The following is a 17,582-nucleotide window of genomic DNA, read 5'->3' on the forward strand; positions in this document are numbered from 1 at the left end:
CCTCTAAAAGCTCTGTCCCCATCCCCTTCCACATTTCATCCTCCCATCCTGTACTCAGCACAATTCAAACAATTCTCCTTTAAAATCTCCTCTTAATATTTAGCATTAACTCTAACCAGTTTAAAATGTCACTTGAGAAATAACACTGTAATGCCCACCTGCCTCAGGAACCTGCAAAAAAATTTAAACTCCTAGCCCAAGAGCAGTTAACAATACTATAATAACCGCTCTATATAACAATAAATATCAGCTTTCCAACCTGTACGATGCATTTCTTGAATCTGCATTTGAGAGAGTAAGAACAGGAATGAAAAAAGGCAGGAAAAAACACAAGAAATGCCAAACTCTCCAAGTAAAAGTAGCTCCATGAGATTTGCTATGACCTGAAATACACCCATCTGCTGAAGGAAGAACACTAAAAAAAATGCATTAGCACATCTGGAATACCAACATTTAGGTGACTATAAGGAATAACTACTTAAAAGCTGCCATATGCACATCTGTTACAAGGAAGGAAATAAAGGTTGGTGGCAATGATCACCAGATGAGGGTTGATCTCAAAGCTCTGAGCATACACCAAGTGCCATTAACCTTCATGAAACATTTTCAGCTTCCACACATTTGGACCACTACCTGCCAGCCTTACTTTGGTTATTCTGAAAGACTTGTAACAGAAATATTGAATTTAGCTCTATGAGCTTGTTATTAAAAAAAAAAAAAAAAAAAAGATTGTGTTCTTCATTGCTGTTTTGCTGTTTTCTGAAGACGAGCAACACTGTAAGTATTGCTAGGTCTTCAAACATTTGTGGCTAAGACTGAATGCCACAATACAATACACATCCCTTATCAACATTCTATGCTTTGCTGTTTTGACGGTTTATTTTAATAGTCTTTTCTTCTCACATACTTAAAGCACTGCAACCACAGACTGCTTTGCAAAGGGCTACACGCTTGTTTTTAAAGGCTAGAAATGCCTCTCATACCATTCAGCCCATTCATATAATTCATCACAAGATCACATTATTTAACACAAAATTCTGGAAGAGCAGGATAAAATATGGAATACTTACCTTTGCGGAAGATATTCAAATCTACAGTTGAAATGGTATTACTGCGTGAGGGCGGCATTCCTGCTGTAGGGATGCAATAACTACTGTCAGTGTCTGAAGCAGTGCGATTAATGCTACATGTTTCCACAGGAGATCGATCTGCAGCGTGGTGAGGTTTTGGTGGCCGAGGTGGAGGAATATCTGGAATAGTCTCCAGTTTTGAAGTCTGAGACAATGTTCCCTCTGGAAAAGTTCGTGGAATCTGGTAAGTACCTCCAGGTGTGGGGGGAATGTCATAGCTAATGGAGATGTGTCTCATCTGTGCATCTAATGAAGATGTTGCTGATGGGGTATTGAAAACATGTTGCTCTCCTTCTGCATCAGTCCCAGATGGAGACGCTGCCTTCGGTAAAACATCCTGTGAGTAACTCCTAGGCAGGTTATAAAGGCTGCAGTCTGCCAGTGTCAGTCCAGTACGAGAAGGAGGAGAGTCGTAGACACCTTGCTGCTGAAAAAAGCCATTCACAGCATGCTTGCTCGCTGACGGAGCAGGGTTTTTGTGGGAGGGCACGTTATCATTGCAGTCTGTTTCAGAAGAGCTGGATTTTGCCGAGTCAGCATGAGATCTACACATAAATCAGATTATAAGATTAAAATGTTGATGAACATACAAAGAAAAACAAACATTATGAATAATAAACAAAACACTGAAAATGTAAACAATTAAGTTATCAGGCTCTTCCAGTCCTTTTTTTTAAGGATCCTAAGTAACTATATACACATAAATCCAAGCACATGAAACACATAACACAATTGTGGAGCTTTAGCAGCAGTTAAACAACAAGTTTATGTTTCATAAAGCACGTGACTTAAACAATGCCAATTTGGGGCAGAGTTTGTTGGGGGATGGGGGATTTTTTAATTTATATTTTTTAACCCATGTTGCAAACTAGCAGTACTTTAATGGCACTGTTAAAGGCAAAAATAATACACAATCCTTGGGTTTACAGAATTTGCTAGTTCTAATCAGTATGCAAAAATGTTAGAGGAAAAAATACTGCTGCAACACCCTTATGTTCATACTTGAGGTTACCTACTGGCCATAAAAAAAAAAGGTTTGAAAGACATAAAGGAGAGAAAGGAATAAATAAGAACAGAAATAGGAGAAAGATAGCATGTTTAGGAATGCCATCCAGAGGGACCTTGACACACTTGTGAGGTGGGCTGATGCTAACCTCATGAAGTTTAACCATGCCAAGTGCAAGGTCCTACACCTGGGTCAGAGCAACCCCAGGCACAGCTACAGGTTGGGCAGAGAAGAGATTCAGAGCAGCCCTGTGGAGAAGGACTTGGGGGTGTTGGTTGATGAGAAAATGAACATGAGCTGGCTTCAGTGTGAGCTTGCAGCCCAGAAAGCCAACCGCATCCTGGGCTGCATCAAAAGGAGCGTGACCAGCAGGTCGAAGGAGGTGATCCTGCCCCTCTACTCTGCTCTTGTGAGACCTCACCTGGAGTATTGTGTGCAGTTCTGGTGTCCTCAACATAAAAAGGACATGGAACTGTTGGAACAAGTCCAGAGGAGGGCCACGAGGATGGTCAGGGGACTGGAGCACCTCCTGTATGAAGACAGGCTGAGGAAGTTGGGGCTGTTCAGCCTGGAGAAGAGAAGGCTGCGTGGAGACCTCATAGAAGCCTTCCGGTATCTGAAGGGGGCCTATAAGCATGCTGGGGAGGGATTCTTCATTAGGGACTGTAGTGACAGGACAAGGGGCAGTGGGTTAAAACTTAAACAGGGGAAGTTTAGATTGGATATAAGGAGGAAATTCTTTCCTGTTAGGGTGGTGAGGCACTGGAATGGGTTGCCCAGGGAGGTTGTGAATGCTCCATCCCTGGTAGTGTTCAAGGCCAGGTTGGATGAAGCCTTGGGTGAAATGGTTTAGTGTGAGGTGTCCCTGCCCATGGCAGGGGGGCTGAAACTAGATAAGGTCCTTTCCAACCCTAACTATTCTATGATTCTATGTTCTTTGGGGTGTGTGTAATTCACAGGATCTATGTGCAAAAGAGTGGTTTTTTCCTTGAATGTGAATTAAGGCAGTGTTGTTAGATAAAACTGCACAGCAATTATCCTTTGATTTCTCTGGAAATTCTATCTTTTATGAGAATAGCACTGCAATACTGGCACTAACCAGTACCAGTAAACTTCCATGGAAAGTAAACACATTGCACTTACCCCCCTCCCTAGCTTCCCCAGTTACCTTGCTTCAGGCAGGGAAATTCAAGAAATTCTGTTACCAGTCTGACTCCTTGCTTAAATGAAAGCCAAGACAGTGGCAAAATACTAACACAGTTGTTAATGCAGTCCATACACTTTTTGATCAATCATACCATATTTCCTGTTTTCATTACCACAGCACAATACCAATGTGTTAATTCATACACACTTATGTAAATATTTTAGCATGCGTGTGCATCAATGAATAGCTGCTACACAGCTCTTAATAGGCTCTATTAAGCAAATGGACCATGCAGTTCACAGAACTTCTGAGGAATAAGACACCTAAAATTCAACAGGATAACTGCCACAAGAAGTACTTTTTCCTCTTAAGAGGCTCTCTACCTCAAAGTGATCACAACCAGAATTTATTATTCAAACTTCAATTTGGCAACAAGATCACACAAAACTTTACTTCTCAGGGGACAGCTGGATTTGTCTCCATGGGTTCTGGCAACCTGAGGAGAAAGGAATCCAGTTTAGCTATTCATTTAGGTTTCCTTGGCAGTTACTGGAGAAATGGAGACTGCATGAAACACAATCTGTTCTTCCTAGATATCCATCTAAACCTGACGAATCACTCCCAAAGTGCCTCTCTGACAGCTATCAAGGGAGCCCATGTGATTAGCTTAGACTGGGCATCTGCAGTAAAGAAAAATGTCATTCACCTAACCAACTGATCTTTGTTCTGTTTAATAGCAAAGATACAATCTCTATCAGTCCAAATGGCTTATGAGAGCTCTTCTCCAGCTTTAATTTTATCAAGTTTTTTTTTACTGGCTTGTTATTAGTTTTTTTTCAGTTTTTTTTTATTTTTTGCGTTTTGTTGTTTGGTTTGGTTTCTTTTTTTTGCGTGTGTGTGGTTTTGGTTTGTTTTCACTAGAAAAACTACAATAATTTTGCTGTGGTTATTATTTTCTACACTGATCTGAGTTCTGTCTCACTGGTTGGAATTGGTTTCTAGGTGACTTTGAATACTGATCTACATTTAGTTTACCACACCCAAAAAAAGGATGGATTGTTCTCATTAAGTATTTATCCTTGGCACAACTGAGGAAGTGAAAGTTCCTACAATCCTTATGATGCTGACCATGAAGTATATCTTGTTTGCTAACAGTTTACTTCCTTTGCCTCACTATTGAACCGCTGGCAGTTCAGCACACTTGCAAAAAATAGAACACATAGTACAGAAGGGACTACATGAGATTACAGAGTACATAATAAATTGTGAACATACCGTGTGACTAGTAACACACTGAGTTTAGCCCCTGCTGTAGCCCTTGCTCTTTACTTGAAGGATTCACTCAGGAGTTCCTCACTTCTTAGATGTACTCTTCTGGTTCTGTGGTATTCATTCAGACCAAAGTCTCAGCAAAAGTCACATGTGTTTTATATGAGCAAGTGTGGCAAGGACTGTGATCTACATTTTATATGCTATAAAAATAAACTGGGCAGTCTAGAGAAGCTGGACACTGTCAGTCAATTGTAGAATCAAAATTGTTAGTTCCAGTTGACTAGGATGTACTTGGAAATGAGAAAACATTCAAAACTACAGAAATAAACACTATATTTATCTTACAAAAACATGCAGAGGCTATAACCCAAGTTCAGAATGCAACAACAGCACATGTACAATGCCAGTACTTAGGGATTACCCATGATATGCAAGCAAAAAATGCTGCCATTTTTAAATTTAGGAGTTTTCCTGTGTCTAAGCAAATGCTGCTGCTTCTCTCTTGAGCACAAGCACTTGTAAAAACGTAAGACTTTCAAAAACCATGACTCATGAGGCAGCCAGGCCTGTTATTTGGCAACAACTTAAAATTTCTCATTATAAGAAGGCATTTCTGATTTAATTCATTATTTTAAAAGTAACCTTTCAGAATCAACTTCTTGGTCTATTGAAATAGTTTTCAAAATATGAATGGGCTCTAACCAACCTGAGTTTGAAAGGCCAAAAATTTGAAGGCATTCTGAAACACGGACCAAGAAAGCAATTTATGCCAAATAAAGACAGGGAACTCTGCATGTGAAGTTTAACTGGTTTTCAAAGTCAGTATTAACCGCTGATCATGATAGGAACACCATGCACAATTTTGAAGACGTACAACACATAGCTGATTCCTGTTACCTCAAGGTTGGGACTGGAGTTCAGGGACTGACTTGACTCCTGATTTTTTTAAAAAAAGGATTTCAGATGCAAGATGCTTGGTGACTTCTGCACAAAGTTTCAGCTAACTTTATTTTCCACACATACTTCAGAACAGTTCAGCACAAAAAATCAACTGTTTTCAATATTCCATTAACAACTGGTTATTAAGATAAGGATTGTTTTTTACACCTCAGTTTAAAATAATGGCAAAGTTGGATATAACACAATGAAAACACCTCACTATTTATAAGCAGAGGATGACTGTGACATGAATTCAGTGTTATCACATGCTGGCATTACATGACTGCAAATTCTGCTAAATGACCCAACTATTCCTTACTCAGAGCTTGGACTGGACACCTCTTTACACACACTGAGATGACTGTAGAGCCTGCTGAGCTACAAGAACTGGACTTCAACATGACTGGCAAGAGGTGGGATATTGAGGCAGAGGGAGCCCAATAAGAAGCCTGTCTCCACATACCAAAAAATACTTGTTGACAAGGACTCAGGGAAAAAAGTTTTTAAAGTGTTTTAGTCTGAGAACTAATCACCCATTTTTGATTATGCTGTAATTCAGTCTGGCTTCACCACTCATCCTTCTAAGATGATCCTTTTCCCATCTGCAGGAATCGATAGGACCAATTAAACAGAATACTGTGAAGAAAGTGGCAGCAGAACTGCTCGTGCGAGCCAACAACCTGGGGCAGCAACAAGAAGCGTAGTAAACATGTGACTAGATAGATAAATAAAAAGCCAGCTCTATTTCCATGGATGCCGAAGTTACACAGTTTTTCTGTTAAAACTCACAGAACACCATGCAAGACGCATCTCAAACAAACAATATCTTCAGGCAAGTTAATGGCTCTGTGATTAATTTCTCACACGCATTCCAAGAACATCTACTGTTCACTCACTGCAGTGGAATCTTTTTACTTTCAAAATCTTCCAATAGCAGGTATTCCTGCCCTTCTTCTGAGAGAAAGGGTGACCCTTGGCTGGTTCATACACACAGGAAAGATGAGGAAGACAGCATTTAGTATTTCAATACACCTCTCAAATAAGCCATAACATTAAGGGGGTTGGAAACTGTCTTTGGCTGCATTTTCTTATTTAGAATTCAAATACAAACCTTCAAATCTCACTAAATGCTGCAGTCCAACAATACTTTTTCTCAAGTTAACAGTGATCAGAGCACAAAACTATTTTAGACAAAATACAGCATGATTATTACAGCTGTAAATTGCTGTGCCCAAGATACTCTCACAACAGCACATGCTACATTCCATGACACCATTAATGAAGCATTTCAAAATTAGGTCTTAGTTCTGAAACACCACAATTCTTAAAGATTTCTAGAGAGGCAGTTTGGATACTTCCAAACTATGTTCCACAGTTACCTGCCTCACCCGGCAAAGAACCACAAAGCCTTGAAAAAAAAAAAAATCACAGATTACCTATGAAGCAACATGCAAAATCAGAACAGAAGAGTTTCCTCTTGGCAACTTCAAAGTCTAAAGGGAAAAGTCACAGAAATAAACTACTGTTTATTTCACGTATTGGTACTACTTGAGTAACAATACTTGCCTATTTCATTACATCTGTTAAGCTTTGCACTTTACACTAAGGAAAAGAGGTTGTAAGAAATACTGATAAATTGTACCAAGTATGAAAATTAATAGGAAAGTGATGCAACCACTTAATTTTTAATTCACCTGTAAGGATGTGGACTGGGGTATTACACAGTGTGCCCTCTAACTGATCATCTTAGTAACATTGCTACACAGATATACAAAGCTCTAATTCCTTAGGAAAAGGTCTATATCCCCTATACACTGTCCCAGATCCAGGAGAACACCTACTGTACCATGAAACATAAACAGCCCTTTTAGGTAGAACTGAAACTCCAGCATTACTATTATTCTGAATTTTCATTATTACAGACTTCTTAATAAAGGGACATAGCTATTTAGTGAATTTAGTTAAACATAATACACTAAGCCCACACAATTTCCCAGTAATCACAATGCCAATGTTGCACTGTTTTCAAATATTCCTATAAAAAACATCATTTATTTAAACAACCTCTACACTCCCAAAGACTTTGTTCAGTTTTTTCTCAGTTCCCTTGGCATTTTATATCTCCTGGACCTTATGCCTTCTGAACACCCAAATACCTTCTCTCCTGTGTCACCAGTGTCTTCCTCAAGAAATCTTGCAGGCTACCTGGATGCTACACCTTGCCATGTTTTGCGTAAGGAGACCAGGAAAGGGGACCCCTTCTACTTAACCCTTATTTACTCCTCCTACTTAATCCATATGTCACACAACTGTCAAACTTATGTGAGAAGGTCAGTTATACATCCCAGCCTTAATCATTGCAAAAAACATGCTTCATGTGCTGGTGTTACAAATACATTCTGTGCCCATCCCTTGCAGAAGCAAACAGGCAGACACATTTCTCATGAGCCAGGGTGCCAAAATGGAAAGTCAAGATTTCTCTGCCAAGCCATTCAGGAAACAATACTACTGGCAGGAACGGTGAACATACCTTTCAGGCACCATCAGCTTCTAAACATCACTAATCACTTGAACTTTTAACACTGAAAAAGCAGCTACTGGGTTTCTCCTTCTCTTGCAGGACACTTTGGGGCATGCTGTCCTGCCTGTAACCTGCACATTCCATGCTCTGGGGAAACTGGAGGCTCATTTCTCCATTTTATAAGAAAGGTTTTAAAGGGTGGATACTTTTCTACCGTGCAATCATCAGTAAACAGAGCAGGAAACTCCGCAGGCACAACAGAGCAAGATAAAAAATGCCAGAGAACGAAGAGCACATGGCACAGGTAAAACTGGAAAAGCATCAAGGTGTTGATGAGGAAGGCACCACAACTAAAAGATATGGCCCTGAGGGAGTACGTGAAGTACTCATGCAAACATTTTCAAAGGAATCTTTCCTCAGCCTCCCATGTACTTATCTGCAATTGCAAAAAGAATATGACATTTTGCATTTAATTTCCTGGAAATATCCCAGCAGATTTTATTTTAAATTACTGCAGGAAAGAAGCTTGCCAGACAGATGTATAAGTTTCTCCCACAGAAAATTTAAGGTTGGAAGGGAAACCTCTGGAGATTATCTGGTCCAGCTCTTCCAATACTTCTAAGCAAAGCCAACTTCAGAGTAAGGTGAGGCTCCTCAGGAGCTTGTCCAGCCAAGTTCATTTGCGGTTGTTTTGTATGCTGGGTTTTTTTGATAAATCTCAGAGGATGGAGATTCCACCAAGTGCCTGGACAGCCTGCTTCAGGGATAGACACCATGTTCTATTCTGAAAAACCATAGCGGTATTTCCCAGGTAGCTACCATAAAAGTAATATCCTCTGATGCAGGAGATGCTGTACATCTATTTAGTTAGAAGCATCAGCTGGAGGAATAACTATACTTCTAATTCAGTAGAAGTTCTCATTTCTTTCCTGAAAATTTCCTATTGCACACTTCTTTGGAGAACTAACCGTACGGTTACTCTTCATTTAGTAAGAAATAAGGTTTATTGAAGCTTGTTTCTAAATCTCTGTTGTTTGGAAGAAGTTAAAATTTAGGAAACAGAAATTAAGTGGTTTAAGTCTCATACATTCTAAAATGTCATAAAATAATTGTCTTTTAACTCATGCTTGAGTGTCTGAACCATGTTAGTAATAGTCAACAAATGCCATTTGAGGATTGCTATTTTCAGATGTGGTAATCTGGCAGGTGATGATAAATATCAGCATGTTTTAACTGAGTCCCTTCCATGAAAGCTTTAACTGGGAAAACTGGAACACTAAATCGCAGAAGGGAGAAAGGCTAAATTTCTCCAGCTTCTTCTAGTCCTTGGCTGGACTAAAGACACCAGATTGTGTTAAAGAAAGGGTACTTATCTGCTCTGTGCCACATATCACTACAATGAAATTCTTGGAATCACTGCATTTATCTGACATTTCATATCAGCAACTTCTGTCTGCACTTTTCAATAATGCAGCATGGGTCTAGCACTGATCAAACAACTTACTATTGCTGCAAAAAGTTCAAGCATAGAAAGAAAAGAAGCAAGGAGTTACAGGCAGCTTCCCTCCTCCCGATATGTGCACCCAAATGTGCAATGACTCAGCAATAAAAAAGTGCTTTTAACCAAATATTCTTGGCCTGTAATACAAATGAGTGGTTTTAGATTTAAAAAAAAAAAAAAAAAAAAAAAAAAGGTCACTTACCTCATAGGCTCAGGTTTTTTACTTTGACAGTTTATTAGCAGTAGGTAGTCTTGAGGATCTTCTTGACCAGAGGAAGACTCCAATGGGGGGATGTTAATAAGCTGATAGGGGGGAGGTAGGGAAGATTCTGCTTGCATGGAAGGTGGTGAAGCATTGACAGGCAAGGGTAACTCAGCAGATGGTTGTAAAGAACTGACCGGTGGCTTCACAGCATCTGCAAACATATAAGCAAAGCATTCTTTTTAGAGTGAAGAATAGAGTCTTACATTGCTACAAAAAAAGTTATTGACAGAGGATGAGAAAAGTCAGGGGTTTAATTCAAAACTGTAAAATCAGTGGCTATAAGAACATTTGGATATTAATATTTTTCAGAGTATTTATACTTATATATATCATATATAATATCTTTATATTTTTTCAAACTGTAATCAATTCCTTAGGTATACCTTGGAACTAGAGGTTATGCCTTATTTAATGACTGTTTTCCAGACTCAGAAAGAAGAAAGATGCTAACAGCTGCAGTTAGACAGCTAAGAACACAAATCTGTTTTAATCAAGGGCAGACAAAGGCCCATAGGTTATTACTTGAATATGGCAACCTGAGTCAGCACTTGCATGTATTCATCCCTTTTGACCAAGGTCACTTCAGCATTTGAGATTAGTCACCAGTTAAGAACTGGCATCTCTCAAGATCTAAAACCAACAGGAAAAACACTGCTTTTGCAATGGAAGAGCCCTCACAACTATAAAAATAATGCAGAGATACAATAGAGGTACCATATTCCACTAAGCCCCCTCATTACATACCCTAGATTTTTATTTTAGTGCAACAAATGAAGTAGTTGTGGTTGTTTGGTTTAGTTTGTGGGATAGGGGGGAGAGAGGGGAAGGAGAGAGGAGGTGTTTTGTTTCTTAAATAGTCTTTAAAATTCTTACCCAATTCCTACTTATCTGTATTCTAGAGTACTTCATTTTTTCCTTCCAAATACATGTATCCTGACTATTAAATTACCTGGGAGACTGGAAAATATTGACTGGCAAACATTAAATGATCGTTTCACTTTTTCCTTGTAATGATACATTGACTAAGACCAACATCATTAAGCAAATTGTTCCTCAATTATCAAGGCTCCCTTGTACTTGCAACTCACTGTACATTCCAATTTGCACATCCCACGAATGGACACTTCTTATTAGCATTGCTTAAATGAACATATTATTATCCAATGCAAGCTGCTCCTGTTAGACTTACAGGGTAATGCTCTAACCAATTAACTTCATCCAGCTTCTCCTTCCCAGAACTATCCTGGGAAGAACCAGATGAGCAGACCAGAACACAGCCCTCCTGCTTCCAGTTCTGTGTACACTAGGTACAAGTGATTTAAACATGGAAATAGGAACAGCAGTACTTGCTTTGAACTCCCATAGCACTTACACAGGCTCAGAAATTAAAATCCTACCACACCCATGTGGGTGGAAGAAGTCTAGGTGTATGAAAATTCCTCAACTCAACCTACCTGAAAAGGTAGGATAACCTAAAAAAGTTTTTAAAAGCTTGTGCCTGACCTATCCATCAAACTAGTTAGAAGAACAAAGGCAAAACCAGACTGTACTCACATACAAAAATGTTTTCTTTATTACATGCTAAAAACATTAAAATATGGACAATTTTCTATCATTTAGGAATTTCAAGGGCTTGGAGGAGACCATTTGAAGCACCTACGGATATTCCTTCATCGCCTAAAAATGAGGCTCAAAAGCAGGAACAGAGAGGTAGCTGAATAGATCTACTAGGTATGGATTTCTTGCTCCTGGCAAAGAGGTAGTGGGAGAAAGGGCAGCAGCTTTTTCTGTCTTGTCCCCTCCAGAACTGAGAAAAGCAAGTAAAGTTATTGATGAGCAAAAGTGGAGCAGATAGCTTTCCTACTGAATACACTATCATTCTTTGGCCACACTTACAAGATCCTCAAGAGCTCTGGTGTACCACAGTCCCCACACCTGTTCTTTGTCTCTGGATATGCATGACCTTCACGTCACTAGATTTGCTTGGTGCCAAGTTTGCACAAGGGGAAAAAAAGAAATCAAACAGGATGTCCCTGCAGCTTCCAGGGAAGATGGGTGTGTCAATTTAGACCACATGTAGTCAGGAGATCTCGACAGGTACATAGTAAGATGCATGCCTACATGAGGCTGATGCATTTAAACGGACCACACACTAGCATTTCCAGGAAGAGTAAGAAGACCCAATGGTAACTTTCCAGGGAAAAATAAAATCAAGATGCTTGAAAAAGAACTGATGTATCCACCATGTTTGGAGAAAGAAAGAGTTACTTTCTTGGGGGAGTAAGAAAAAAGTGTGTGAATGTGTGAAAGACATTAAATGCTGCATATAACCTGTAATTGCTGAAAGGAGACAAGGTGGTGAAGACCATTAGGCTAATTATACTGGCTCAGATCTGTAGCCTCTGAAGCCCACAGTGCCATCTCCGACTGTGGCCTGTTTCAGACAGGCTGAGCAGAAGCAGCAAGACAAGCGTGCCACACCGCCTTCCGCTTCTGGGGCTCCCCAGCTTTGGGCACCCCAGGGCAGAGGCTGCATCCACAGTCTATGCTGTCCAGCCACTAACAAACCTCTCTAAATTTGTCCTACCTCTTTTGAGAACATTTATATTTTTGACCTCTACCATCCTGTGGCAGTGAATTCCACACCTTATTACGTGTGGCATGAAAAAAAAACCTTCCTTTTATTGTAAACCTGGTGCCTGAGAGTTTCACTTGATATCCTTAAGCTTCAATCTTTTAGAGGAACAAAGAACATCTGCCTCCTATTCATAATCCCCATTCCCAACTTTACATAACTTTGTCACTGCTTTAGTGAGTTGGTGCTGCTCAATTTTTCTTGGTACAGAGCCATTTTCATTGCAGATCTGGTTTCCCTTCACCTTTCCTAGCTCTACCAATTCCCTTCTGAGAAGGGAAACTAAACTTTTGCATAAAATGTGCAAAAAAGAAAAAGCAAGCCTGGGACACTTACTGATTTACAAAGACACAAAACCAACTCATTCTGTTCGTATCCTAACCATTTGCCCTTGATTGTTACCGAGTATTGAAGGTGACACTGTCCCAGTGTCCAGAAAGCTCACGATCTGTTATCCGAGCAAGGATTCAGAGCCCATTAATGTTAATGTATCATTAGGGATACTTCTCTTGTGATGAGCAGCCTCATTTATTTTGACACAGATACCGCTTGACAAAATCCCCAAGTCCTCCTACAGATCTGCTGTGGGGTATTTTTGTATGTAGACTTTTTTTTTTGCAGTGGATAAGAGCACTGAACTATTACAATACCAAAGTTCTGATCTGAAATTCATCTTCAAATAGGCATTTTATACATGTTAAATAACATAAGCTAATGCCTGATTTAAAGAGCAAAGCACTTCACTGCTCTTCACTGCTGGGCTACTTCTTACCTGCTTTACACATTCCAGCTATTTCAAAATTGACTATGAAGAAAACAGCACTTTTAATGACTTTCATCACTGAGCAAATGAATGCTGTTTGCCTATCTGTATGCTCTCAAATATTCTCTTTAGCCACGTACTTCAGAAGCTGATATGAAGGAATGTTTCTCCCAGCAGCCTATTATGATTTCAAAGAGCATAATCATCAACTTGCTCCACTTTGGACTAGCAGACTTTTAGGGAAGGGGTCATCTGCACACCAAAGAGTGTTACAAGTCATTTGGTTTGTTCCCAGAGCTCAGACACTCGGACTGCTTTGAAATAACTGGGAGCTGGAAAAATATTCAGAATATTTACCATGCAAACAAGCGCAACAAGAATCCTATTTTGCTTTTATAATTCCCTGCATTCAGTACAGCTAGAACAAACAGCTTTCTCAAAACAGGGCAAGAGTTTTATCTTTTCTCAGTTGGTTTGTTAAGAGCAGATACAGGCATCATCCTTTGCTTTTTCCTCATAGCCATTTTGGTATTTGCCTCACTAATAAAACAATTATAGGATTAATGAGGCAAAAAGAATATTTTCTGAACAAGAATAATAAAAGGCTCCCCTCTCTTCCTCCTTAACTATAAAAAGCTTCTTTATTCCACATGTTCCTGTATCTGAAAAATCCAGAAGATTTAAGTGTAGGAGTTTACATTAAGGGTTGGGTTTGTGTTTTTTATGAGAGCAAAATTTAATTGCTTTCTGCATAATGATAAGTAGTTTCTTAATATTCTAATTATGTTAATACTCGAAATATTCTCACAGTGACCAAAACACAGAAGCCTCATTACAGCAAGCATTTCTTTAAATGTCAAAATGGGAATCCAAGTAAAAAAAAAAACAACACAAACAAAAAACCCAACCAACCAAATAAACAAAAAAAAACCACCCCCCAAAAAAAACACACATGATTTTCCCATTCTAACTGTGAATCGGCAAGTGATATGTAATCACATGCTCTTACTATTCATTAAAACAACCAGAGGCCAACAAAGTATTAGAACAAAAATTTACAGATACAACAGTGGAAGCCATAAAAAAAAAAAAAACAAACCACAACTTCTTCACTTTAATCCTTAAAAGGACTTTTTTCTATAAAGATGTAAGTCTTTTAAGTCATTACCTGTGCTGCTTCATGTAACGAGATACATCCTGAAATAACTGCTGCAGTTTTCTCTAACGTCAGCTTCTACATGATCTCAAGTAAAAGATCATGGAATCAAAGGGTCACATGTCTGCATGTGCACACACAGAGCGCGACAACGTGTACACTGACAGGCAAAGACAAACACGCACTTGCCTCATTCACACACTTGACTCAATAGATGTGAGCCAGATCCAGCCAAGAAGATGCACGGACACATTAGTCTGGGTTTGGTTTTCAGCATCAGTGATAAGCTTACAATCAATCTGAAAATCATGCAGTGACCTCAATTCTGAACCTTTCTGCTATACCCAGAGAAAATCCTTTTAATTACTTTAATAAACATCTGGGCATTTCGCAAGTTTGTTTCTTAGTTTAATATATTCTCAGAAGTATTTTTTTTTTTTTTGAAGAAACACAAGATAGCCTATTTAAAGAACACTAACAAAGAATTCAGCAGTTGCTTGTTGTATATTATGCTCAGGACAAGCCTCCCTCCCACATCCAAACCAGAAATGTGGCTGACTATTTCAAGTTCCCATCACATGCTGAAGTTTCTGGCTTCCAGAGCTCACATCTAAAACTTAATACTTACTATCTGCAGTTCATATGTAATTTTAAGCTATACATTTTGTTACCCATTTAAAATTACCAAAAGCATTTCCACTCAGAATTTCATCCCCCTCTCCACCTGCAAGTTTCTTTTGAAGACAGTTCATTCAAACGTGGGGAAAAAAGGAAACATCTGTAGCCTGTTCTCTCCATCTTCAGATAGTACACAGGCTGGGTAATGCAGCAAAAAATAATCAAGGAGTCCTGTTACAGACAAACTTCTGTAGGTGCTTATGAAGAAAAACAGTGCAGCATACCACATTAAAATATTTGGGGAAAAAGGCCCAGAGCTCTTCTCACTGAACAGGCTGCTCTAGCCACACGGTGAGCTTACCCAGCTGGGGCTGCAGCACACTGTCTGGAACCATAGGCTGCACTTCAGAGAAGTTTTCAGTGCTGCACGTACTGCTTCACAGCACCTCACGACTTGAGAGCCACCAATCTGCAGAACTGCTTTCCAACCCACCCTCTTGCAAACCTCTTCTCCTAGCAACTTATCAGGTGATGTTAAGGCCACAAAAGGTGTCCAGCAGGAAGCAGGGAAAATCAAGTTAATTGCCTAGGTATATTAGTTTAGTTTTCCTCAGGGAAGAGTAGAGCCACCTCCTCTATGAGTCCTTGTCACATGCAGCTGGCAGCTTAAGGTAATAAGCCCAAACACTCCTGACAGTAAGTTACATCTTTTTAATATATGTATTTTTTCCTCACATACTTGTAAGGGAAGATCTACTCCTGCAGATTTTGTGCTCTATTCATCACTACCTCACCCATCTGTCCTTTAACCACATCATCTGAACTCAAAGAATCTTCTCTGTTGTCTTCTCCTTCGGATAACAGGCAAAAATTATTTCAGCTTTCCCTCCCGTGACTCAGCTCTTTAGCCACCACCTACCACCTCTACCAAACCTCCTATGCCAAACCTCTGTTTTTTCTCCGGTCCCTTTTCTTCTAATTTTCATCTTCTTCTACAGTTTTAGAATCATAGAATCATAGAATAGTTAGGGTTGGAAAGGACCTTAAGATCATCTAGTTCCAATCCCCCTGCCATAGGCAGGGACACCTTAAGCTAAATCATATCACCCAAGGCCTCATCCAACCTGGCCTTGAACACTGCCAGGGATGGAGCATTCACAACCTCCCTGGGCAACCCATTCCAGTGCCTCACCACCCTAACAGGAAAGAATTTCCTCCTTATATCCAATCTAAACTTCCCCTGTTTAAGTTTTAACCCGTTACCCCTTGTCCTATCACTACTGTCTCTAATGAAGAGTCCCTCTCCAGCATCCCTGTAGGCCCTCTTCAGATACTGGAAGGCTGCTATGAGGTCTCCATGCAGCCTTCTCTTCTCCAGGCTGAACAGCCCCAACTTTCTCAGCCCCAACTTTCTCAGGGTGCTCCAGTCCCCTGATCATCCTCGTGGCCCTCCTCTGGACTTGTTCCAACAGTTCCATGTCCTTTTGATGTTGAGGACACCAGAACTGCACACAATACTCCAGGTGAGGTCTCACAAGAGCAGAGGAGAGGGGCAGGATCACCTCCTTCGACCTGCTGGTCACGCTCCTTTTGATGCAGCCCAGGATACGGTTGGTTTTCTGGGCTGCAAGCGCACACTGAAGCCGGCTCATGTTCATTTTCTCATCAACCAACACCCCCAAGTCCTTCCCCGCGGGGCTGCTCTGAATCTCTTCTCTGCCCAACCTGTAGCTGTGCTTGGGATTGCTCCAACCCAGGAGTAGGACCTTGCACTTGCCATGGTTAAACTTCAATAAGGTTGGCATCAGCCCACCTCACAGGCGTGTCGAGGTCCCTCTGGATGGCATTCCTTCCCTCCACCCTATCAACTGAACCACGCAGCTTGGTGTCATCGGCAAACTTGATGAGGGCGCACTCAATCCCACTGTCCATGTCAGCGACAAAGATGTTAAACAAGACCGGTCCCAACACTGATCCCTGAGGGACGCCACTCATTACTGCTCTCCAGCCAGTGGTCAATTGAGCCATTGACCACAACTCTTTGCGTGCGGCCATCCAGCCAGTTCTTTATCCACCGAGTGGTCCATCCATCAAATTGATGTCACTCCAATTTAGAGACAAGGATGTTGTGTGGGACAGTGTCGAATGCTTTATACAACTCCAGGTAGATAACATCAACTGCTCTACCCCTGTCCATCAGTTCTGTAGCCCCATCATAGAAGGCCACTAAATTGGTCAGGCAGGATTTCCCCTTAGTGAAGCCATGCTGGCTGTCACCAAGCACCTTGTTGATTTTCATGTGCCTTTGCATGCCATCCAGGAGAATCTGCTCCAAGATTTTGCCAGGCACAGAGGTGAGACTGACTGGTCTGTAGTTCCCTGGGTCATCCATTTCCCCCTTCTTGAAAATGGGGGTTATATTTCCCTTTTCCAGTCATCGGAACTTCCCCTGACTGCCATGATTTCTCAAATATGATGGCCAGCAGCTTCGCAACTTCATTTGCAGCTCCTTCAGGACCTGCAGATGGATCTCATCAGGACCCATGGACTTGTGCACGTTCAGATTTTTAAGATGGTCTCGAACCAGTTCCTCTCCTACAGTGGGGGCAAGGTCTTCATTCTCACAGTC

General features: G+C 40.5%; 1 protein-coding gene across 11 annotated transcripts in view; it reads right to left on the bottom strand.

Moving 5' to 3' along the window:
• Positions 1–17,582, bottom strand: part of GAB1 (GRB2 associated binding protein 1) — a 101,705-nt gene that overhangs the window by 21,542 nt on the left and 62,581 nt on the right. For 9 of the 11 annotated variants that reach the window (XM_061441681.1, XM_061441709.1, XM_061441717.1 and 6 more), the window contains exons 3-5: positions 9,719–9,932; positions 6,391–6,471; positions 1,071–1,675 (exon numbers count right to left, since the gene is read on the bottom strand). In XM_061441681.1, coding sequence (XP_061297665.1) covers positions 1,071–1,675; positions 6,391–6,471; positions 9,719–9,932 — 900 coding nt within the window. The remainder of the gene's footprint in view (positions 1–1,070; positions 1,676–6,390; positions 6,472–9,718; positions 9,933–17,582) is intronic. The other 2 variants (XM_061441691.1, XM_061441727.1) reach the window with 1 other exon arrangement.

The sequence above is a fragment of the Pezoporus flaviventris genome, unplaced genomic scaffold, assembly GCF_033815535.1.
Source record: "Pezoporus flaviventris isolate CSIRO_AGI_PZ_B2104156 unplaced genomic scaffold, CSIRO_AGI_Pfla_v1 ptg000002l, whole genome shotgun sequence".
Taxonomy (NCBI): domain Eukaryota; kingdom Metazoa; phylum Chordata; class Aves; order Psittaciformes; family Psittacidae; genus Pezoporus; species Pezoporus flaviventris.